The 24,515-nt window shown below is 48.0% G+C and overlaps 1 protein-coding gene across 4 annotated transcripts in view; it reads right to left on the bottom strand.

The window, feature by feature from the left end:
• The window catches only part of LOC144099506 (uncharacterized), a 98,077-nt gene extending 84,768 nt beyond the window's left edge, over nucleotides 1-13,309 (bottom strand). For 2 of the 4 annotated variants that reach the window (XM_077632863.1, XM_077632862.1), the window contains exon 1: nucleotides 11,837-13,304. In XM_077632863.1, the coding sequence (XP_077488989.1) occupies nucleotides 11,837-13,136 (1,300 nt within the window). In that variant the 5' untranslated portion in view covers nucleotides 13,137-13,304. Of the gene's footprint in view, nucleotides 1-11,836 lie in introns of all 4 variants that reach the window. The other 2 variants (XM_077632861.1, XM_077632864.1) reach the window with 2 other exon arrangements.
• Between the last annotated feature and the right edge of the window lie 11,206 nt (nucleotides 13,310-24,515).

Genomic DNA, 24,515 nt, shown 5'->3' with positions numbered 1-24,515 from the left:
TGTGTGTGTGTGTGTGTGTGTGTGTGTGTGTGTGTGTGTGTGTGTGTGTGTGTGTGTGTGTGTGTGTGCGTGCGTGCGTGCGTGCGTGCGTGCGTGCGTGCGTGCGTGCGCGCACCGGCATGTGATGATGGAGGGATTGTAAAACTTCAGGATCCTCTCACCACCCTTTTTCAATTGAAACACCTCGGGCCATTCACCTACACCCCTGAGAGCACACAAGCAGGCGCGCATGTGCAACCCTCGCAACATGACTCATGTTATCAAGTAGGTCGGATTTCACGAGTGGACTCCCTGCCCGACAGCCACCTAGATAACAATAATTGTTTCCGACCAAGACATCAACAGGGCAATTTATGCCGACGTCATCCTACTTCAGCGAGGACGGCAAGGTGTTTATCGTCAAAGTCTGCCAGGCTGAAATATTAACCGTGTAATTCGGGAATCAGCCATTTAAAAGCTTTTCTACAAGCCTTCGCGGGCAGCTTTTGCTGGATGCCTTAAAGGCCTAAGGGAGGAGAAGCACAGTAAGGCGAAGGGTGAACTTTCCACGTGCATTCCAGGAGCCTTCAATGCGCAACTAAGCTGCTGCTTCTGCCGAGAAACTTCACAGGCAATTTTCTTCTACTTCGCCCTACTTGGATAGCATGCACTCTCGCACGAATTTAATACGAATCTCGTCCCCTCAACTCTCGTCTTTCTTGCTGCATTTATTTCACTCCTTTCTTCATCCATTCTCTGAAGGCGTGGTTTAGGTTCCCGCTGAGGGTGCTACGAATACTTCACCTCACCGCCGTCCCCACGAGTCGAAGGCTGCTTAGCTGCGGCGTCTGGATTTTGTTGTACTGCCAGCCCCGCCAGGCATCATAACCACACTCAGTTCAACGAGACACAATATAGGAATTTCATTTTTTCTTTTCGTTTAACGGTGTAATTAGCGCAGATAAGAAACAAGGGCTTAGTTATATTTTTCAGGAAAGTAATCGTCTGTTCAAATGTGACCAAGGAGTACGACACATTTGGTACATTTCTCTCTTCCAGTGAGGACGCACACTTTTAAGTTCAACATCGTGCATGGTATTCCCTGATCAGGCATTATCACTTGTCGCGCAATACGTTTTTGCTGCTGTCGTCGACGGGTTGAGAACACAGCTCAAGCAGCAGCGTTACTGTACGGGTAGTGATTATTGAAAGAAGGGCTTTATGTTATGCTCTAGGCTGTCGCATTTAAAACATGACGAAAAGTCGCGCTCGAAAGACACCACGAAACGAAGAGGAAATGGCATGCGCATGTGGTGTCCTCTTCGATTTGTTCAGTCTTATCGAGCTCTACTTTTCATCATGATAGACCAACTCGCCCAAACAGACACGCTTATCAAGTTCATCTAAAACGACACGGTATATCAGGAAACAACCACAAGCTGCCCGGACAGCCTCTCCCAGTCACGACCCGCCACAATATTGGTGCCAAACTTCTGTGTGTACGTCCTCAAAAAACGGCGAAATGCATTCCTTCAATGCCGTCCGTGTCGTGCAAAGGTCATAATGAAGGTCGTGATTACTAATTTCCTGGCAGTGACCAAGGCTCCTCGGGGCGCGTATCTTTCTGTGCTACTTTTACGCGAGGGCTTTCTTACTCCGGTAAAAAGAAAGTCACGTGCTACGTCGAAACATACTTTCTCCCTAAACCCGCCCGACGAATGTTTCTTCTTCCCGTGCCAACAGTGAAACTCGTGTCGACAGGTAGCATGAGGGTCGCGGTCATAGGTCGTGACAAGTTTTGCCTGAGACGGCGCCAGTTATAGGTGATCCAGTTATTTCCTTTTTTTTTGTTAACCTCTACAAGACGATGAAAGTTCCTGCTGTCTATTTCGTTTCAATACTTTTTTTCCCCCAGTTTGATTTCCGTTTTATTCTCCACCAGCACACGCTAAGCTTCGCACTGCGATCGCAAGTCGTGCGCGCACAACTTATGAGGCGGATGCATGAGTGTGTTATACCTCTATCAAGGGCGCAAGTTAAGTGCACTTACTATGAGTATCACCGCTTATAGGTGCCGTCTGGTAAAGCCACATGGAATAAGTGGAGTGTCTTTCGCTGAAGAGCGCACTCCCGTCAGAGTGCGTTCACAGAATAGTGTTCGCAGACCGAGTGTGCAGCCTCGCAGGTAGCGACTTCAAAGAGTGCTTCAAAAAAAAATATTTCTTACAGTATAACACGCGAAACAACATGACAAAGAAACGAGATTAGATTCAGTCCCACTGTACTCTGCTATGTGGTTTGTTGCCAGAATTCTGGATGGGCTCAGTGGTTAGTTCTTGTAAACCAGCGCAACGCCTCGAAGCCAAACAGAAAGGGACAAAACACAGCGCTGATGTTTGGCTTCGAGCCGTTGCGCTGGTTTACAAGAACTATGTCTGACCAACTCGGCCACCAGTTCATGTTGTTCAGTGGTTAGGGCGCTCGGCTACTGAGCCGGAGTGCCCGTCTTCGACCCCGACCGCGGCGGCAGCGTTTCAATGGAGGCGAAACGCAAAAGGTGCCCGTGTGCTGTCAGTTGTCAGTGCACGTTAAAGATCCCCCGGTGGTAGAAATTAATACGGAGCCCTCCACTGCGGTACCTCTTTCTCTCTTTCTTCTTTCACTCCCAGCTTCCTCCCCTTCCCTTACGGCGCGGTTCGGGTGTCTGCCGAGATATATGAGACAATTACTACGCCATTTCTTTTTCTCAGAAAACCAACTTTCAAACGAATTTTAGGAGCTTGGCTTGGCTGAGCACTACTGCATCAGCCAAGCGTGGACGCCATTTATGAGATTTGCAATTGCTGCCTCACGAATGGAATGCGTTGGGGCCCTGAATCTTCAAGCCAGCGTAGACTTATTGCGGTGCGTACAGTGCGCCACCGCAGAGGGCCGTTTTGGCCAATTGTCATTCAAGAAAATGACGAGGTTTTCAGTTTTTTTTTTCGAAAGCTATTTGAAACCTTCAAAACGCACTTGGGTTGTTTCCAGTGACTTAGAATATCCACCGTAAGATTCGTTCAGTGAATAGGATACGGCGAAGTTCTATTCGGAATTCGACATCATTTAGAATATTCGCCCACGCCTACAAAAGGTACCAACTTTACCCTGGTCTGGTGCTCGGCTTCTCTGGGTGAAATTCTTGAAAAACGGATACCACACATTGCGCACACCTCGACACTGTTAGCCATGGCACTGTTTGGCCAAGCTGTAGTCGCGCCATTTAAATCAGGTCATCATCTACGATAGACAACTGTCGTGTTTCGCCATTTGTGGCAATTTTCCGCCTGTGCGGCAGGTGCGCATATACCACACGCGCGCTTGAACTCTATAAGGTTGAACACCAGTACGCTGCCATTCTAACGTCGGCGTAGTGCAAAAGAGAGAGAGAGAGAAGCAAAGGAGCACCGAGCGCAATAATGGCCATTTCAAGTGGCCAACTCGTAGCCGCTAAAGCGGCGCGGCGTCGTCCGCACTTTTCGGAACTGCGGTCTCTCGTAGTATAAGGGCACGGCGCATTCTCCGAACTTGTCGACAGCGAGCGGTCGCGAACGGACAAGGCGATGAAAGCAGACCAGCGAAGATTTTTCTTGCGCCGGCTGTCGTTTCATTGCTGTTCAACACAATAGCCGAATGGCTCCTGTTGCGGTTCAACGTATACGGCAGTGGCATGTGCTCTACAAGAGACCACAGCACAGAAATACGGCACACAATTTAAAAGAAATTAAGGCGCAGCCGGCTTTCAGGTAGCAGAAGGGTGGTAGAACATTGATGCAGGAGAACGAGAGAGTAGCCTATACAAGCAGTGATGAAAATTGCCACACCTTCCTGCCACGCCTTGCCCTGCCTACCCGCCCTGCCCTGCCCTGCCTCGGCCTCCGCCTGTCTGACCTGCTTGTCTCCCTGTCTGTATATCTATCATTCCATCAATCAGAGTAATATACTCACAGAAGAAGCTCTTGCAAGGATGTCATCCCCTTCCGCGCCCCTCAGCTTTCTCTTTTTGTTTTGTCTAAAGGCTCCTTCATGCTCAGATGCCACTGCAAGAGCGTTACGCTTCTCGATAACAGAGGGATTCTTATTTGTATTACGTAACGTCATCGCTTCTGGGTAGCCTGCTGAAAGCTTGCCCTATATTGCTTAACACACTAGCGTTCCCACTATCATCGCAGACAGACACTGTTGACAGGAACGCTCACTTCGCTTACAGTAGGAAAGTTAGTCGCGAGCGAGGTTGTCCCTGGGTTCATGAAACATGCTGTCAGCCTTTGTAAATGCCCTTGCATTGCTCTGCAAGAATCCACATGACGTTTTTATTCTATAAGCTTTTTGTGTACCAGCGTTATTAATGAAAAAAATAACTACACCAGGTGCGCAGTTGCACCATAATCCAGTGGGTGATTTACTAAACAGCACTATTCGAGCTGCAAAAGCAGGCAGGTGTACTCGAGGAGAAGGGGACAGGTGGAAGAGGCATAGCGAAGGAACATGCGAGAGGTTCAAACGTTGACACCAACGCCGTTTATCTGCACCTTAGCGCTGTGTTCTTTACTGTCGAAGCCGTAACTTCGCATTGGAAGATATGGCCGTTAACGAGAAAGGCGTCAAGCATATCACCGCGGCTTCGATCGGATGCCCTAAAACAAAACAATCTGCCCCTAGGTTCCTCTCACGTCTGAGTTCTTTTATTTTTGCATTTTGAGATGTCTCGGCGACATGAACAAGTTCAAATGAAAGTCGTCAGTGTTCAGGTCGCCTTCTACACTGTCCCGACCTAGTGTCGGGTGTACAAATAAAAGTTGGGAAGGGTCAGCTCTCCCGGGCGCTTATCGTTTTTAAGTCCAACGCTCTCATTGCCCCTATGCAACGAGCTATTGACGGCAAAGCGTCTTCGAAAAAGGAAATTTTTTGCCTAAAAGAGTCCCGCGCGGTGGCTCAGTGGTTAGGGCGCTCGACTACTGATCCGGAGTTCCCGGGTTCGAACCCGACCGCGGCGGCTGCATTTTTATGGAGGAAAAACGCTAAGGCGCCCATGTTCTGTGCGATGTCAGTGCACGTTAAAGATCCCCAGGTGGTCGGAATTATACCGAAGACCTCCATTACGTCACCTCTTCTTCCTTTCGCCTTTCACTCCCTCCTTTATCCCTTCCCTTATGGCGCGGTTCAGGTGTCCAACGATATATGAGACAGATACTGCGCCATTTCCTTTCCCCAAAAAAACAATTATTGCTTAAAAGAGGTAGGCGTGTATGGCTTGCAAAAGCAACGCGAAGAACGGACACCCGAGTTCACTGCCTACAGATAGCGCCGTCCGATACCAGTGGCCCCTGGTGAGCCGCCTGTGCCCCTCCATCCAGTACTGAGCGGTGTTTGCTTCGCGCTCCGCGATAACCACTCCACATATCTTGAGAAGTTACGCACCTTTGCTTGTAAAGCCTGCAGGAACTCACTGTAGACTGCTTTTCTACTTTTGGTAGGCTTCACTTTTGTAAGGACAGTTCTGGCAGACTGTCGTTGAAGCCTACGGGGTTGATTTACAGGAGGTTGGCCAAATGTTTTTATGTCGTAAAACATCGCTGGGCCCCTTCTTTTTTCGATGAAGAACGGTCACGAAAAGAGTGGTTACAATATGAAGACCGCCGCCTTCATAAATTAGTGGTTTTTGAGGAAAAGAAATGGCGTAGTAACTGTCTTACATATCTCGGTGGACACCCGTCCGCGCCACAAGGGAAGGTATAAAGGAAGGAGTGAGAGAAGAAAGGAAGAAAGAGGTGCCGTAGTGGAGGGCTCCGGAATGATTTCGACCACCTGGGTATCTTTAACGTGCACTGACATCGCACAGCACACGGGCACTTTTTGTGTTCGTGTGCTATGCGATTTCAGTGCCCAGAATGGCTATAGACCGTTTTCAAGGGCGAGCAGATAATCAGCTGCGCGCTGGGGAGTAGTCGTTTCCTCCTTTCGCTAGATTGTGCTGTGGACAAGCCGCAGGCTCTGCGTAAACTGCTCTAGGCATAGAAATTTACATTTTCTTGCTCGTTTGTCGCATCTTAACCCAGTACGATTTCCTCATAGCGTACATGTGCCCGACATGAGCCTTTCTGCAAAAATGTGCCTACCTGCACAAGAATTTTGAGAAAATAATCAGTTGAAATAAAGTGCACTACGCTGACTGTGGCGCCTCTACTGCGTTGCTTTGGACTTTTCTGCATCGCAAGTACTTCGATGTATCCACACAGCGCTTCCATATGCGGCAACTTTGAGGGAAACTGCGTTAAGTTCTTGAAAGAATCCATATTTCACTCTTTCTATTTTATTCGTTTTCAATATTTTCGACACCGTACACTGGCTTTTCATATACATGAGCTGAAGCTGGAATATTTCATCCCGCCGCACCAATTCAAACCAGCGAGATTGTTGACGGAGTGTTGTGGATTGGTTCATTCAATTTCCGGACTTAATCTGTTTTCGCTTTTCTTGTCTCGTAAAGTGGATTAGAGGCAGTAAACTAAAATGTAACACAACATTCGCAAGCGATATTCTTCGTTACCATTTTTCTTTTGCACCAAACTTCAAACGACGTCACCGCTATGTACTTCGGAAACGGTTGGTTACGGCGACACCTATCCTTCATTTTTCGGTCTTTTCTTACTGATACGCGCACCGTTTTCTTCTCAAGCAGCCTCCTGTAATTAGAGAGCGGCTGACTTGGGTGTGTCCTGATAGATGACCGCCTTACTGTTTCTTCTCGTCGACCCGGGGAATTTAATGATTTTTGTCTTTTTCAGCTCAGCTCTTCTTGGGAGGCAGACAGAGACTTCTAAGACGTACACTCAGAAACCTGAAATGGAAACTTCAAATAACATCGCTCCTCTTAAGCATCTTCATGAAGAGAAGATTTCAAATACCCTATAAAGGAGAATACACTCATGTTTCCCATTATTCACTGTGTAATATTCATGTTCACAAATAAATCCTCCGCTTTGCCCGTTCCCTAAGCTGTTCTTCTAGAGGTGACAGCAGAATTTTATCGCGCTTTTTATTCGTAAAATTAATTGGCTAAGACCCATTCCTTTATTTTTTCGAATCTGATTAAGCCGGCTGCACCTAGTGGCGCGGGCAGAGGCGATTTTGTTTTTTTGAAGCCGCAATATTCTCTCTTATACCTGTGCTACTCCAGACAATTCGTATAGTGAAACAGCCTCAATTAATTATTGCTGATGTTTCTTGAACACGTGGATTTAAATCCGCCGTTGATGAAATGATTCTAGTGCGCGCGTCTAGGCACTTACACGCGCAGCGTTATACCAAAGCTCGCCATTCCTTAGGGTAAGCATCCATCGTCCGGAGCTACAGGCCTGCGAATGACTACTGCCGGAGGATTGTGTGATATAAAGTGTAATAGTTGTTTTGTATTCATTACGACTATATAGGTATGATTATAATACCCACTAATAGGTAAATGAACCGATGGAGGGTGAGATACACTGTTTGCAGCCAGCTTGCACCTGTAGCAGTACAGGTACAAACTTCCCACAGGTGCTAATATTTGTGGGCTTTTTACCTGTCACAACAATGGCATGAAGCTGGCCTTAAAATACGCTCAATGGCTGTCTGAGCAGTTTAATGCCTCGTGTGTCATTAATAGTCTGTCAGAAAGTGCGCCCCCGAGCGATGCCCACGCAGGACTGGAACTAAATATTATTATTTATTTCATTTTCTTAGCAGTGAGGAGTGTCGCATCCTTTCTGGCGTCCACTACTGCAATCCATTCTTCCGTTCGGCTAGCCCAATCGCGAACGAATGCTGCTTTCTCGGCAGAAAATGGCTTAGTATTGATGATAACCGAAAGATCACCTTTTTCGCATAGAGAACCTACGTATGGGTCACTAAAAAAGCCGATTTAAGTCGGAAGTTTTACATACATTACGCCTTTACGTATTACTGTTGTTCTATAAATAAAAGAATATTAATATTTGCTTTTGCTTCGCTTCCAAAAATTAATCGCTTCCTTTTTGTTTTGTATTTGTTTAGCATTGAACAACTAGCCCCACATCAGTTTACGAATCTGGGGCGTCAGTATTTGCCCGTACATTCCCCAATATAAATTCAATATTATCCGTCTTCCTCGCGGAAGCGTGGTGAAAGGAGGACCGAAGCCCTCGGCAACCGGCGTCGGACCGCACTGCACTGCAGTCGCGAGGTCGACGACTCTTCCTGCACGACTGATTTCGCGGAAACGGACCGGCAGCCTCGTTTCGATAGCGCGAGGCACGCTCTAACCTTGCACCATTGCGCCGTCCATTGTCACGTAGAGACTCTCAGCGAAGCCTTACGAATGCGAGGACGCCTCCTCTGAAATTAAGGGATGCACGCTTATCTTTCCAGGTAGTGATAAAATGGCGGACGCGCGCCCATGGTGGGGGGCGTGAAGTACGCCCGCCGGACAAGGGGTCGAGAGCGTCAGCTTGCTTGGGAATAAGAGCGACGGCCCCTCGAGGGCCCAACGGATTGGCCGCATGTCTTTCCTCGAAACTGACTGCGCGCTTCGCCTTATCTGATGAGAATCAGCCGAGAAGAAGCTATCGGCAGTGTAGATTCGAGATCTCTTGAAACCATCGGCGAGTCGTGCCTGCCCTTGGCGTGCACTGACAAGCCTGCGAAGCCGGTAGCCTGGCACGTATGCAGTGTGACCTTATAAAAACCGTCTATTGCCTTCCTATAGATATTTCTTTTTTGTCTATTCATAGTGTATAGACTGTCTATGGACTAAAGCCTACAAAAAGTGTATGGCCATAAATCTAAAGATCGTCTATGGACTGTCTATGGGAATTTTATTGCCTGTAGACTGTCGTCTAGGGTTGTCTATAGAGAGTTAATAGACATGATAGACGGAAGTATACGGATAATCTATAGACTGTCTAAAGAAATATTTGTAAGGGTGGTGTCGGCTGTTGGGGCAAATGAGCCCGAAACGGAGAACTTTTCCTTTCTCTTCACACACTGCAGTAATTGTAACCTGGCTTGTACAAAGCTAAGACAACTTCCAGGAATATAGGAGCAATATGGTGAAGGCGGACGATTTTGCTTTCCCCATACAAAGCCCTGTGCCTGACGCCACCTGGACGATGGAAAGTGTGCCTGCAGCAGACTTTGTCCGCTAGAAAGCTTCCGCTTGCGAAGGTTAGCAGAGGGGATCTTGTTTGCGCGAACAGCATGCACCCGACATTAAGATACATCCGGCAACATGTTTGCAGCCTTCAGTCGCCCGCCTTTTTCTTTTATTCCTCGGAGAAAGACAGCAGCATAGTTTGTTTTTCGTATCCTTATCTCAACGACAACAAGCACCGACGTCACATGTGCTTAAACCTTGTCCCTTAACTCGAGCACGCTCTCTGCTGACAGGCTCTCCCTTTCTTCTGCTCACAATCCCTTAGCTTGATGAGGACCAGATTGAGCTAATAGACCGAAACTAGCTGCCCATAGCGCGCTTCACTGTGTTGGTGTCATTTGCTGGTTCCGTTCTGCAGTCCACTGAATCAGGCTACTCTCCTTATTACAGTTCCCAGCCAGCCGAGAGAGCTGAGTTCCTTCGCCGCCTCTTCAACAAGACGCCCACTCCGACCGCTATGATTTGACACCCAGGGCTCGTGTTCACTGCTTATGAGGAAACAAATGAAAAGTAATCTCGGCATAGGGCTCAAATATCTGCATAAAAAGAGCGAACTGATGTGAGAACCACCGAAGATAATAGCCAACTCATAATCATAGTTGCCCCGTAGTTACTATGTTCAATAACTGATTACACCACACCCATCGAAGAGGACTTTCGAAAAGTGCGATAAATGTGCATACGAAAAACAGTACGCTCTTTGGTTAGTATTTACTGCAGCACCGATTAAATTAAAGCGCATACATGATAGAATGACTGCTTGTGGCGTTCGCTGTGAGTTTGAGTAAGTACAGCTCCAAGCAGGCGTTCAGGCGGTTCCTGCAGTGCAGTCTGGTTTCGAGGACATTCCTGTGATCAAATAACCACCGAATAAATTTTATCATTCTTACGATTCCTTACATTCCACTCACTCCGCAAATTTTCGCGCTCTCTTCGGCCATATTTTCTACTTCTGAGGCGCAGTGCCGCCCCGCCAATGTCGTAGGTTATTTATCGCTAACACGCCCTAGACTTGCCGGAAAAGTGTCTCAATAGGAGTGAATGCAGGCAACGTTCACACGCAAATGAACAATTGCATTATAGTTGCACAGGAAACTGATGTTTAAGATACATGTACAAACCTTGATGTTGTTCATTACCTTCCTTTATGCGGTAGCAGCGAGTACTAAAGCTACCCCATTCATTCATTTCATGCATGATTCCGGCAAAGTTAAACACGATATGCTTTTCTGCCAAATGCAATAATGATTTGACGCAAACGAGACCAGTAGTGCTTTTGGCGGTTAGAAGTAAAGCAAAAACAGTCAATGTGACAAACGTAAAGAAACAGTTTAATACAAAAAAAAATCATTTTCATGTACAACAGAATCCCTGAAGTGTCAGTGAGCATAATGTAGCGACGCCGGGTCACGCGAACAAATAAATAACAACGTTTGTATAAATAACACCACCAGCGCGGACTTGCACTCAAATGTACGAGAATTCGACGATGGATTCAACAACGTCCGTCCATGAATGTTAATGTGTAGAGTTTGCGGCCATTTCTACTCAGACACTCGTCGGCACCGTGCGCTGATGCACCGAGTAACGCCGTTGATGAGAATAGTTAAGTACGTGAAGCGACTAGTCAAATGTGGCGACGAGATGCGCCAAGATACGTTACACACGATTTTATGCGAAGCCCTGGTGACCGACGCGATGGCATCGTATTCCCTCCACTTAACCGCAAACAGGTTCTACCCAAACTGCTGCAGCCATGCTGCACCTGCGTTGTATCTGACATGCCGTCTGGCCGCTGTCTAGAAAGCCCGCGTGCGCTAAGCGGGCTCAGGTCAATAGGCGTTTGATAAGGACAGCTTAGTGCACTCCAGAGTCCAGTTAAATAAGAAAAAAAAGAGAGCGAGGGTGTTTTCCCTAGCACGTCCAAGTAGATAACTGCTGCTGTGCATGCCAAGGACGGATTGTCAAGCAGCGTAAAAGCGAGCTGTCATTGGGAACTCAACGCCAACGATTAGGAGTGGAGCTTAGAACTGACGTTGACAGCCGATAACAATGAATCACGAAAGGGTATCGCATGTTTTCTACGATGCTCTTTCTACGCTTCTGAACGATGCTAAATTCACAGCCTATTTTTTTGTCACCATCGAGCGTCTGGAGGATGCCTCTAACCTGAGCACGAGCGTGTAAGTTCAGACTGTTCAATCTCCTAATTTCGCGCACCAATGACAAGCTAAATGCGCCACCGAGCAGGGGCAGCTGGGTACTGGTTCGTCCGCTGTTGTAGAGTGCGGTGCAAGGGGGGAAGCACTTGTGCAAGGGCAGGCTTCAGGGGTAGCTAGCCGTGCAGGTAGGCAAAAACACCACAAGAGTCTTTGGAAGGTCGCAGATGCGCTGTCGGTCGATGAGTTGAGCAGGGGGCATGCGGGCGGAGGAGTCTGGTGGAGGGATGGGGGCACGGGCATCGTGCTCGCGAGTGCGGGGAGGGAGGTGGGCGACAAGATGGCTCCCAAACACTCGAATGCTATCGCAAGTGGCGAGCACTAGCCTAGGAGCTAATCAGGCGCGTGTGGGAAGTCCTGCACATCTCCCTGAACTCTGCCGACGCGTAGCCAGGGATCGCGAGAGACAAGAAACATCGCCACGGACCTTGCATGTCGATGCGGCCCAAGCGCTTGTTTTTGGCGAGGTCCCGCTTGTCCAAGCTTGAGATGCTGTTGTAGCTCAGGTCAAGTTCGGTCAGGTCGTGCAAGTAGTGCATGCCATTGTGGATCCGCTTGAGCAGGTTGTCTGACAAGTTCAGCTTCCTGATACGAGACAGGTAGCGGCCGAATGTGCCGTCAATGGTGGTGATCTGGTTGCGAGACAGGTCGAGTTCTTCCAGTTCTTTCAGCCACTTTATCTCGTCAAGTCTTACGCTGGCAAGGCTGTTGCGGGACAGGTTCAGTATCCTGAGGTGCTTCAGGTGGTTTAGGGCTGGACCGATCTCCGTCAAGAAGTTTCCAGACAAGTCCAAAAGCTGAAGCTGCGTGAGGTTTGCGAACGCCTGCGGCTCCAGCGTGGCCAAATGGTTCCTGGAGAGGTTCAGGCGCGAAAGATGTCTTAATGGTGCGAACGCATCGCCAATATACTCGATCCAGTTGTTGGCCAGGTTGAGTCTCTTAAGACTGCGGAGATCCTTGAAGCACCCCTCCAGACTTGTCAGCTTGTTATCTTCTAGGTTGAGAACCGTCAGGCTAACCAGTCCCTCTAGTTCACCGGCTAAGGACTCGATTTGATTGGATCCGGCAAATAACCATCCAAGAGAGCCCAAGTTCCGGATGGCACCGTTCAAGTTGGTCAAGTTGTTTTTGGCGAGCGCCAGGTGTTCGAGTCTGGGACTGAAGACACCCGGCTCGATGTACTCGATACGGTTATTGGAAAGCGCGAGGAACTTGAGGTTACCAAGTTTGGCTAGAGATGAACCGTTGAGTCTCGAAATACGAGTGCCGAGGATGCTGAGTGTCTGGAGTCGCGTGAGCTTCTTGAGTGCTTCGGTGGGGACCTCCCGAAGCCGGTTATTGGTCAGCATCATCAATCCAAGGCCAGGGGAGCCGGAGAAAGCGTTCGGCGACACTTCCTCAAGGAGACTGGTGCTGATGTTGAGCCTATCCACACTCACGTTGGCCAGGAAGCCCGCATCCAGGGTGGTGAAAGCGCCGTTCATAAGTTTCAGGTGCGGTATGGGGCCTTCGAACTTGTTAGCCAGCGAGCGGCTGACGTCGTCCGCATCGTCCAGCGCTTCGCACTGGACTACGCCCGACGTTTCGTCGCAGGAGCAGACGCCGAGCGATTCGGCCGGTGGACAACGGAACGGTGGTCGCTGCGCCGACGCACACAGAGGCAACAGCAGCAGCGCGCACGACAGCGCCACTGAGCGTGCCAGGAAAGCAAGAGCGGTCGTCTTCATGACGTTCGCGAGCACGGTGTTCGCCCAGAGAATTCGCGGCAACCGACGAGCGATGAGCACCGGAGTTGATCAAGACACGTCTTCGGCGGGAGCCAGGGGCTTTTTCACTTTCGAGCTGCCGCCTCTCGCAACTGGCGACTGCATTGGATTCCCGAGGAGCCGGCGTGCGCGCGCTTTTAACCGGCGACTGGCAGCGCCGCGATTGGTCGATACGGGGTGGCTTCCCGAGGACCCCTCCAATGACGTCGCTCGCGCGTGCGCCGCCGCCGGAGTTACAGAGACGCGACTGCCAAGACCTCTCTCCGCGGAAGCGGAGTAAAGAAATAAAAATGCATAGTGGTTCCTTTTCGGTTCGTACGCTGAGCCGGCCCGCGCCGATCTCCCTAGCTGCCGGGTGCTCGTGCCTGCGCCGTCTGCTGCCGTGTGGTGCTCGTAGCCGTCCGGAGAGTTTGCAGCGTTGATGTCGAATAGATTTTGGGTAGTTCGTCTTCGACTTCGCATGGAGTAAAACCTACTCGCAGATGACCCCAGCAGTCGAGAAAAAGAAAAATTGCTTGGAATTCACCGACTGCAGCCCTGATGAACTGACCGACTTCATGTAGAAAAGGGTTATAATTTCCACGAATGTCTGAGAGATGGGGAAAGCAACTCAATTTCATTTTGTCACCGTGGACTCTGCTGCCCGCAAGGTCTTCTGGACCCTGAATATTTCCGGAATACTCAAGCACGACAGACCTTTCCCGCCATATTTGAGCTACAAAAATTAAATAAACGCTTCCCTGTGCGTAATGTGCTATTCCGCACTTAGATGCATTATGCAATTTCTTCTGCTTTGCCCATGGGTCAGAAACAAGAGAGAAAAACGCGTCTTCTTACTGCTACCGGTACTTCATTATAATACAGAGTTGCTAGCTAACAACGCATAAGCGTGGGGTAAGGTTAAGCTACGATGGCTTTCATAACCTATGGATTCCTCTCGACGTTGCCGTGCATGCGATCTCCGCTAAACTGAACGGTAGGCCTGAGACTCGTGTTTTTAAAATTGGCAGCCTTAACTCTCGCCTCAGCACGCTAAGTTTCACTGAGACTCAAGCTCCTCGTAATTACCCTAGAGACCTTGATATGCGCATCGGTGCTTCTTACAGGCCACGGTTAACAACCACAGAAGTCAAGTGTTGACAAATCCTGCGGCCAAAAAGGTTATAATGCAAAGCAAAAGTAACTAAAGGGGAGTTAAAACTACCAAAAAAGGGTGCTAAGCCACATTCTTCAAAATGCTCTTCGTATATATACCATTTTGAAGCTGCTATATGTTAGTTCACTGCAATGCTACCAGCTTGATTCATAGTGGTTTTAAGAGGGTGTGCTTCGTTGTGCCTCACTTTACAGGGTTGATTCGATTTTTGCTCATGACCTTCCGCGCTTGGCCTTGGGAGCGGCAGAAATGAAGATGACCATCCGTTATTATTTCATCACAGTACTGCCTTTTGATTTGGCCAAATTTTTCGGGGAGTGCCCCAATATGGAGTAAATTTTGTAGTTAGGGAGCAAATTACTCATTGGCATCCACCCAAGCGCAGTAATTGGGTGGATACCAGTGAGTAATTTGCTTCCTTATTGCCTTTAGATTTGGGACCAGAGTGCGCCACACTTCCATATCACTTTCGCGCACAGTACGGCAACGCGTTCTCGGCTCCTTCGTCAGCATCAAGCGCGTTTGACCTGAATTTCGGCAGGAAATAGGAGTGTAATAAATTATTTAGTTAAAGCACACTGCCGCATACCTTTTCCATGAGAGCCATTTCTTTGGGCCATTTCTAAGCTATGCTAAAAATAATAAAAAAAACTGGGCGCTTTAGCTCTTATAAGAACGCTGTCGATGCCGTGGGCTCCTGTATTAATGCCACCTGTATTAATGGTTGATTTCCAGCGACTTTGGTGCCCGAATCAAGGGCTTTCATGCGTTTTAGGTCGTCCAAGAACTCTTAGTGCAGCTAGAACCTGGAGGGTGTTTTTCGGCACTGACCGTCTCGGCACCCGATGGTTCCAAAATAGAGACGTTCTGTTTCTGCGGCTTCAAACTTTGTGATAATCATGGAGAAGGAAAGCTAGTAATGAAAACTAGCTAGAAGAAGGAGAATGAACAGTGATAGCATAATCTTGAGCCTGATTGAGCTACTCGTACTTTTAAGGAAATTTCTGGCAACTGGTTGCTTACAAAAGTAGCTACATTTATCTACCAAGTCACTAAATTGACTGCTCATAATTTACTCTCCGAAACCGCTCTCACGTATCTGAAAGGTCATGGAAAGAGGGAAACGGCGAGATGCGTTTGGGGAGGTCAGTAGGCACCGATGGTACTCCCTTGCAGGCGTATACACCTTTGAAAGTTCGTCAACGACCGTCCTCAAAATATCCGCCGAAAACGTCTTTAAGAAACAACATGAAAATGAACGAGTCGGTCTCGCTGCGACGAAGCAGGCCCCGTGTACACCGCGCTATTATTTGGCCGGATCGACAGCCCGGCTGCAAGGGGCGACAGCGGGGCGACCCCTGCGAAAGAATAGAAGGCGGAAGGCTGATGCGGCTCCGCGATCCGCTGTCGTCAGCCTTGGTAAAGGGAACACAGAGGAGGAGGAGGGGGAGGGGGGGCTCTGCAAGAGGGGTTGCGCGGCAACCGTCGGAAACGACGACCGCGGCTGCAGTTTGGTTCTGCTCCGCTGCGGGTAGAACCCTTATCGGTGACAGTGTGTGTGTTTGAGCCGCTTCTGACTGTGCGCCCCTTTGTTCGTCGTTCGAGTTGCGGGGCTGCTTGCTTTGCGCATACTCCTTTCCTCTGCCTTTTTTCTTGCTTTCATCCAAATTGCCCTTGCAACGCGTGCCTTACAGTGAGAATGCTTGTGAGGAGAGGCAGTGCTTTGATTTAAGGAGCTCAGCTGCGGCGTCTGGGTTTGTGCGCTCAGAGCAAGCAGTGTTTCTCAGCGGCTGCCCTGCTCCCGACGAGGAAAATACGAGTCCACTCCCCCCGCCACACAAACACACACCCCACCTTTCCTCGAGCTGCCACATTGCTTCTGCCTTTTCCACGTGCGCGCCAATCATCGCAAGGTGGTTGCCGATTACAAACCGATAGTGACAGTGGCACAGCTAGTACTACCGGCATTGCCACAGCAGTTTAAGACAACAATATGGACACGCTCCCGAGCTTCAGAATGCTCAGCCGGTACCGTGGACTGCTATAATTAGACGGTTTCTTTTCTATAGATCAGTCTCTATTATTCATTATCGTGCACGCCGCCACCTGTCAGACCTCGGCGATAGCGATGGCGAGGCTTCGGTAGAAGCAATGACGAGGGCGAAAAAAAAATTGAGTCCTTTAGAATTGTAATAGAGGGTATTATAATGGCATGTGGGGTTTTGATGTCGCGATGTTGCTGTAGAGGGGGCTTTGGAATACTGACATCATGCCGCACAGGTATTTTTTGTAGCGACAGCTACATCACGGCAGCATTTCGAGCGTTCAGCGTGGCGGTGGCACGTGACCGTGATAATCCATAACAGCGCGACAGACGGGACAGAGAAGAGAGGACACAACACAGAGCGCTGACTCACAACTAAAACGTTTATTGGCCGCCAGCCAGTATAAATACTGCCCTGGTGGCCGGGAAGGAAACAAGCACGCTTGACTTGCGTGACAATCAAAAACGCCAGTAGATCAGGCACGTGTCAAAAGGTAAGAGATACGTGGGAGATATCACCGCTACAGCAGGCACAAAATTTGCATTCAGAAGTTAGCATTCACAATCAAGGTAACGGTGTTCCTTATCTGACAGTGCTACAGATGGAGTACTGATACATTGGTCTGAGGTCCTAGCTATCAGATGGGCTTCTCTTATTTCTCTAGCGAGCGCTGTTATGGATTCTCGTGAGCACCAACTCGCCCAACAGATGGTATTGACGTGATCGTGGCGGCACCGTTACCGCCACGTGGTCACGTGGTTGATCACGTCACCAGCCACGTGGTGCGCAGCAGTTGCTGCTGTCGGCGGCGCGGCGCGCCGGCGGAACCGAGCTGCAACAGCTGTGCGCATGCGCCGTGTCAAGTGGGACGAAGATGAAGGAGGAACGCCCCGCGAAACGGAGCAAGTTTCACTCGGCCAGCTGTAGTTATCGCGTCACTCCGGGTACAACCAGAGCTAAACCACCGCCAATTTTTTTATCTGTTTAGGCCTTTCCGAACGGCAGCTTCCGCGGCGGTGATTTTATCTCGCGACCTTGGGTTCAGTAGCGCAAAGCCCTGGACACTAACCCGTCGCGGTGGGCTGAAAGTAGGGTCTGTAAGAATATAAGTTGGAGGGGACGGGGGAGTATGACTTGCGAGAGAGAACGCTCTGAAAAACTGACAGAGGAACCGCAGAAACAAACACAATGACCCAGGGAGGCAGTGGCAGTGGCGCATCGCTTAACCGCTGCACCACTGTGCCAGGAGGGGTATGAGGACTCCCAGGGATCTGTGAAAGGAGAGAATGGCCTTCAGCATATATAGGAAGTAACACATTTGGCTATCGTGCCATAGCCTTAAGGCGCAGCTTAAGCGTCCCCTCCAACTTTTTGGTGAGAGTGGTCTCTTCGTGATTAGAACACTGTGCCTTATCAACAAAGGGCAACTTATATTTCTCCTCAGTGTTCTTTTAAGGACCCAAATATTTTTGGCACGTAGGAAACACAAGTGCACAAGGCGTCCCATACCGAAAAGATTTGGTTAGAATCGATGAAGAAGATTTCTGCCGAGACTTTTTGTTAAGTAGGTTCGCAGATTTTTATGTATCCCAATGCTGCAAACTAAAATTGGCGAGCGCGATAACGAATGCACGCCCGTGAAGGTAAGGGACGCGAAACTAATATGGCCTCAGCCAGCCGAACATTAACAAGCCACGCTTAATGTAGCGTACAGTTCGCTTTAGCTTTCACATGCAAAACCACCATGGCACTCTTATGTAGATCTCGTCGACAACAGTATCAGTGAACAATTTCTAGCACCATTGGGCTCGCCCTGCGTCGAGAAGTGAGCTCCTACCACATCTTCGGCGTTGCATTTGGTATTGAGTGCGATAGCACCTGTTTTCCAGTGAATGCAAAGTTCAGCGGTGCCTACCAGTGAGACTAAACCGACGACTAGGGATAGCTGATATAGCATCTTTGCACTGGGTAGCGCTACTTTGGGGGAATGACTTGGGACAGGGACAGAGAGACTATGAACAGAAAGAGCGCAAAACATTCAACTGTTTTATTATTCAGGCGTGATAGGCTTTAAAAAGAATGGGGGAGGGGTTGTCACACACAGTCATGATTGTTTTGATACCAGATAGGCGCATTCTTTTCAGGTAAGTTTGACCGACGGGCTGCTCACAAATTATTATTTCATTCTGATCATTGGTAGCCGCGGTCGCTCAGTGGTTATGGCGCTCGGCGGGGTCAGTTCGATCCCGGCCGCGGCGGTGGAATTTCGATGGAAGCGAGATGCTAGAGCTCCGTGTACTATGCGATGTCAGTGCATGTTAAAGAACCCCAGGTGGTCAGAATTTCCGGAGCCCTTCACTACGGCGTCCATCATAGCCTGAGTCGCTTTGGGACGTTAAACCCCCATAAACCAAACCAAATCAAACCATTCTCATCAACGCGAAGGCTTCGATTATTTCTCTTTCACTTTGTCTTTCGAATTTTTTATCGTGGTTGTTTTGCTGAACAACGGTTTGCATGTTTCCTTCTTATTTTTGTTTTCCTTCTTCTCTCTGTTTTTCGGTGGGCATTTTGGGACATGCGTTGCCAGGTCGCCTGGATGCGCTATGTCGTTGCATGCGAGCTTGTGCTCACTCAGCCTCTCATTCAGGCATCTGCCTGCCTGTCCCTCGAGGCTGGTTCCGGGCTTCAAAGTTGTTGTTTTTTTTCTCGCCTGAAACAAAATTTACGTCAAATAAATTTTCTAGATTGCAAGCAACGAAGTTTATGTGTGTAACGAGCAATTTCACATGGTTCTATCTCGAGCCTGAAATCCTAACTTACGTTTAAATCTCAGAAAAGATCACATTTTGCGAACTTTAAGACTTTGTTAAAGAGTGGTATGTTTAAACTTTCAAATTGTACTGAGCATAAGCAACAGCAACAGGTAAAAAAAAAATTCTCTGGCTCAAACATTACCGCAATTTATGGAAAAAGTTTCTCAAAGCGCATTATTTTTTGCTTTTTAGGGAGCCAAGAAAATGCGGAAAATTCTTCCATGGCTTCATTAATGAAGCCCGAAATAATATCAATGAAAGTGAAATATTCTATAATATGAATTATCATTACATGTACCCTACATTTTGCATTTCATATTCAAAAGTTTTTTACAACCAACTTTTTTCGTCTTCGCGGAAACATCAAAGCGCGCTCGCGTGAGCAAAAAGTTTTTTTGAAGAAACATAGTTGGTTAAAACTTTGTGCACACAATCAAAAACTGGCCCAACTTTTTTTTAAGACTATTTGTGGTGGTCTTTTTTGGGGCCTGCCACGTTTCGCGTGTAACGACCAAATACTTATAATATCGGGTCATCCCAATACCTTGGCATTCAATCACCAAAAAACCTTAGTCACCAATCCCAAAAAGTCTTAACCCATTTCCCTGAGAAAATAATTCATCAACACATTCTCTCACAAAAAAACATTCCATTTAAAAATGAAAAAACTGCCGAGCACCACCATCCACATCGGGAAAAGGGAGGCAGTCTAACTATTATAGATTTTACAGATAAGCCGAAAAGAAGGCAAGCCACACTGAGGCAACTCCCGTTCTACAAATACCAGCTGGACTGACCTCCTTACAGACGAGTCCATGCACAACACCAACCAGAGGTCCTGGACAGACCACGACAGCGCCACAAAAGCCGAGCCCCAGACTACCAAGGTATCTTACCCTGTCACGTAATGCACTACCTCCATCAGTTACCAGCTCCAATAATGATATGAGCGGCAAGACGTTCTCCTGGTGGTGCTCGAGCTGGATAATAGAGGGGTTTTTTTTTGTCTTGAAAAATTTTAAGTTACAGTAATGCCTCAATATTTTCTTTTCAATTAATCCAAGCCCGTTATACATACTGGCCCTGGCATGGGGCATTTTAATTGTAATTTTTTTCCCAGCCGCAGGCCCCAACATCCAGTTTGTTTGCGTCCATTTTCGACAGTTGCACCCATAAAATCCAGCATTCATTCGTGCGCCGGCATGGAGGATGCCGATGAGGGTCTGTGTGTCTGTGCCCACTTCTTTGTCAATCATATGCCGTTCCGGGAGCGAGCGTTTCGGTGCCGTTTTGTCGTCGTCAGTGTCAGGCCTGCATGCATACATATCGGTTCGAGGGCCATCGGTGTTAAGACCATTTTAGATAACTCAACAACCCGCACCTACGTGCATAGCACAAGCTTATCCAGGGCGTAACTGGCTGTGATGTATTTTCGCCCAATTGTGGGCCTTTTGTCACCCTCTCGTGATGTCTACTTTTACATTCACGTATCACTCAGGTTGTGTGCGTATTGTTGCTGTGCTGCTGTTCCCCTTTCGGATGGCTCTTCACATATTTGCTTTTGTGCACGTTTTAATTTAAGACCACTCCCACGTATGCCCTCCTTCGACGCCCGCCCTGGAGCCCCCTGTCTTCTGCGCAATGCCGCCTGGTCTGTAATGACCCAAGATAAGATTTCAAATGATACTTAACAACACTCGTAGACAGATATCTAAGCGAAACTTAACAATAAAAAGCGAGGCTCTTGGGTCTCACATTGGCGCTGATAATGATCTGGGCCGTCGGCACAGGCGTAGAAAGCCCGGGTAAAGCAATCCTTTACTTTTCCTGTCAGTGTGGCATACGGGCCGCTGGCAGATGTTTGGCCATTCTGGTTTCTCATGCTGTAATGATCACATTCCTTCGTCATAAGGGCTTGCTTCACAGAGCTCCTGCAAGATGCTAATGCCCAAAGAGCCCGAATTCTCCGTGGCCTTGCCTTTCTATGGGCTAAACTAGTACTTCAACACGTTCAAAGAAGGAAGATTCCATTCAGAATAGCAATCGGTTTTCGTAACAAATTATTGTACACAGGTTCTCCTTGCGCTCTTGTGTTTTTCCTTTCTGCGGTCTTGTTCTTGCATGGGAAAGCTCCATGAAACTGTATACCCACGATCTTCTATGAAAACTCCAGTGAGAACATAGGCCACTGCGCCTTTTAGAGCGCAGCTCTCAGGGGCGCCCGGTTGCGGATTCCGTATGGTATAGTTATCGGCGTTGTCCGCGTAACACGCCACCTGGCAACCGTGGCGGAACGTCATCTTCCACGGCAAGAGCGGAGGAATGGACAGCCAGATGGTGGCTGCCAAGGCAAAACTGGGGGGTAGCTAGCAGCGTAACATGCCACCTGCTAGCGGTGGCTGGTGGCGTGCGAAGAGCCGCGCTCAAATTCGCATTGCCGCCTATTGCAATCGTGTGTCAGGTTTTTTCGAAAACGTCACGTGATCAGTGTAGCAAGAGAGAAGAGCGTTCGCAAGGATATCATATCCATGCAACCTCGCTGTGTTTCAATTATTTATTTTATTTATTTATTTGAAATACCCTCAGGGCCATACGGCATTATAGAGGGGAATTAGATGCATGCTTAAAGATTCTGGTCTGTCTCGACTGACACAAAATCAGAGCATAGCAAACAAATACTGAGGTGCGACACGGAAAGTTTTTCAGAAAGTGCTTACAGCAAAAATTTTGTACACTTCCTTAATGCTTAAAGCAAACGGCTTTTTTTTCCTTGCAGGCAGCATACTGAACTCCCAGGAAAGGAAGATAGTGAAAGCAGACCAGGATTTCCAGTGATAGCCTACGAGTTTGATTGCAGTGTTGTCAGCTTTATCACTGCCTATCTCTCCTTCAGAATTTTTGTTTCAGTGAAAATTTTTTCCTGTATGTTTTTATCACTGCTCGAGGACCTACAACCACGCACAAACGAATATAAAGATAGTGATGCACAAAGATAAAAAGGAAAATACATGAGATCAAATCTCAGTGGTTGTAAAATGCGAAGGTTACCGCCTTGGCTGCCGTGATTCACAACAAAAAAGAGTGAATCAAAATGCGCAATATTTGGCAATGCGGAAAACTTTAATGCGGTTCCTGTCGTTTATAACTTGTGAGGAAACGATCGATCTGACACTTGGCGCGAAAGATGCCGCTGTTTCCTGTGAACCAATAGATCATGCTCCGTTTCTCCTCGCTCTCGTCGTAGATAGGCCAGTCCCCGTCTGGTACTATGTCACTACAGATAAGGCTATTATTTGCATAGCCTTCTTGGAAGCATGCAGTGGAAACGATGAAGCCTTGCGATCTGCACAGCTGTTCAGAAAATCAGGTCTCTGCTATCATGCGTTTGAAAGCACTTCAGTGAAGCGTAGCGCGGAGCACAACACATCGAACTGCGCATCAGGAACAAAGCACAAAGCATCTGGCTCGCGCCTGCATTCAACCCAGGTGTGCACAATGGTCTGTTTCAAAAAATGGGAAATTGTCTGCCTTGTACGAATCCTTACCAAACGCAGTTCTCTGCATACGGCAACAAATTCTGTTGAATCTGTAGCCTTTATGCGGCGATAGCATCCCTTGCCTAAGAGGCAATGATACAGAACGAAATTACGAGTGCAGGTGTACGTGTTCTTAAAGGTGCACTAAAGAGGCATCTGAACTCGTCTTTTTACCGCGGGAACTCTATACCTACACGTTCCGGGCCTTCTTAGAAAGATCGAGTTATTGTTCTCTGCGGCCATTTGCTTTAATTATATCAAATTAAACGTCCCAGCTCCCGATTTTCCTTTTTTTGAACGAAACGCAGTAGATAGGAGGAGTCAACCAACGCGTCAACTTGTCCCGTGGCGGCTTGCCGTTCTGCCACCGTCGGAGTGATACGGGAATAAAAGAGTCCACGTGTATTTTTATTTCCGTGGGCCTAATTTGTGGCTATATTGTCTGGGACTGAAACTTTTTATTCACATAAACCTAAAAAACAAATAAAAGCGGAACCGAAGCCGTCATTGGACTGGCTGAAAGGCACTCTACGCGTTGGTTGACTCCGCCTATTTACCGCGTTGAGTTCAAGAAAAAAAGGCGGGGGCTGGAACGTTTAATCCGTTTTAATTGGGGAAATTGACCTCACAAGACAATAATTCCGAGTTTCTAAGAATGCCAGGAACGTGTAGATAGAGTTCCCGCGGTTAAAAAACAAGTTCAGATTCCTCTTTAGTGCACCTTTAAGAATAAGCAGCCGAAAATTTCACTCATCTACAGCTTTCTTGAACATCTGTTTTAAATGTCACACAAATTAGGAGTACTTACGACGCAGTTATGAGCATATCTATGGGAATTATCTACCTTTCTGAGGCGTAGCAAAATCTTTATTTTAAAGATTCAACGTGCGCTCGCAGCGCACGCAGCGCTCGCAGTTAAGAATGTCATAGAAAACAGAATGCATTTTGACAATGAAGAGCAGAAAACTACAAGCGTCCAGACGAGGAATCTGCGGATATACTGATCCTTATAGCACCATCTTACATCATGCGAAACACTGCGTTCAAAGAATTTATTGTTGAAAAGTGCGCTTCTCCACAATTTCTGCGCATACTGCTCCAAGCATCGAAAGCGCGCCTCAAGTACTGCTCGAATTGGCAACAGTCTGCTGGAAGTGACCTGAAGATTGTTGGCTGTTCTCAAATCAGAGGGCAGTAAGGAATCAAATGAAAAAGTGAAAAGACAGGTGTTCGTTCGTTCTGAATGCTCATTCGCACCGGTGGCAGTTCACCAAGATCCCCATTGTCCCCGCGTGGCTCGATCATAACATCCGACTTGCGCGGTAGCCCGAATTTCTATTTCTGTTTGCACCAAAAAGCTAAGTGATGACCTACCTAGTTGCAACTTGGAACATCGATCACAGGAATGCAGCAAACTTATCTGTATAGATGCGCATGCACTCATATGCAAAATAATAAGGGGAATGTTCTCTAGGACAAACCGCCTATCATCCCTCAATGGTCACCAGCGGCAACTATCGAGCCCTGGTGACATCAAAATCAGATATTTCAAAAACGTGTCGCAGCGAAGCTACTGCGTTTTTCAATTTACATATTTTGCGGTTATTAGATTGGGAAGACATTTTGCACTACCTCCGGTTAACAAGCTGCTCGGCATACAGCTGCCAGACGCAAACCATAGAGGTGCAGACGCTGCTGTACGTTTAGCCTGTTGCTCTAGAAGCGAAAACTGGACAACATTGTTTTCTGTTAAAGCCGGTTGGCGCGTGCCGGGTGGCTGTGTTTGT

This window comes from Amblyomma americanum, chromosome 7, assembly GCF_052857255.1.
Source record: "Amblyomma americanum isolate KBUSLIRL-KWMA chromosome 7, ASM5285725v1, whole genome shotgun sequence".
NCBI classification, from domain to species: domain Eukaryota; kingdom Metazoa; phylum Arthropoda; class Arachnida; order Ixodida; family Ixodidae; genus Amblyomma; species Amblyomma americanum.
Note: the sequence above shows the minus strand (reverse complement) of the source record. Positions and strands in the feature narration are given on the sequence as shown.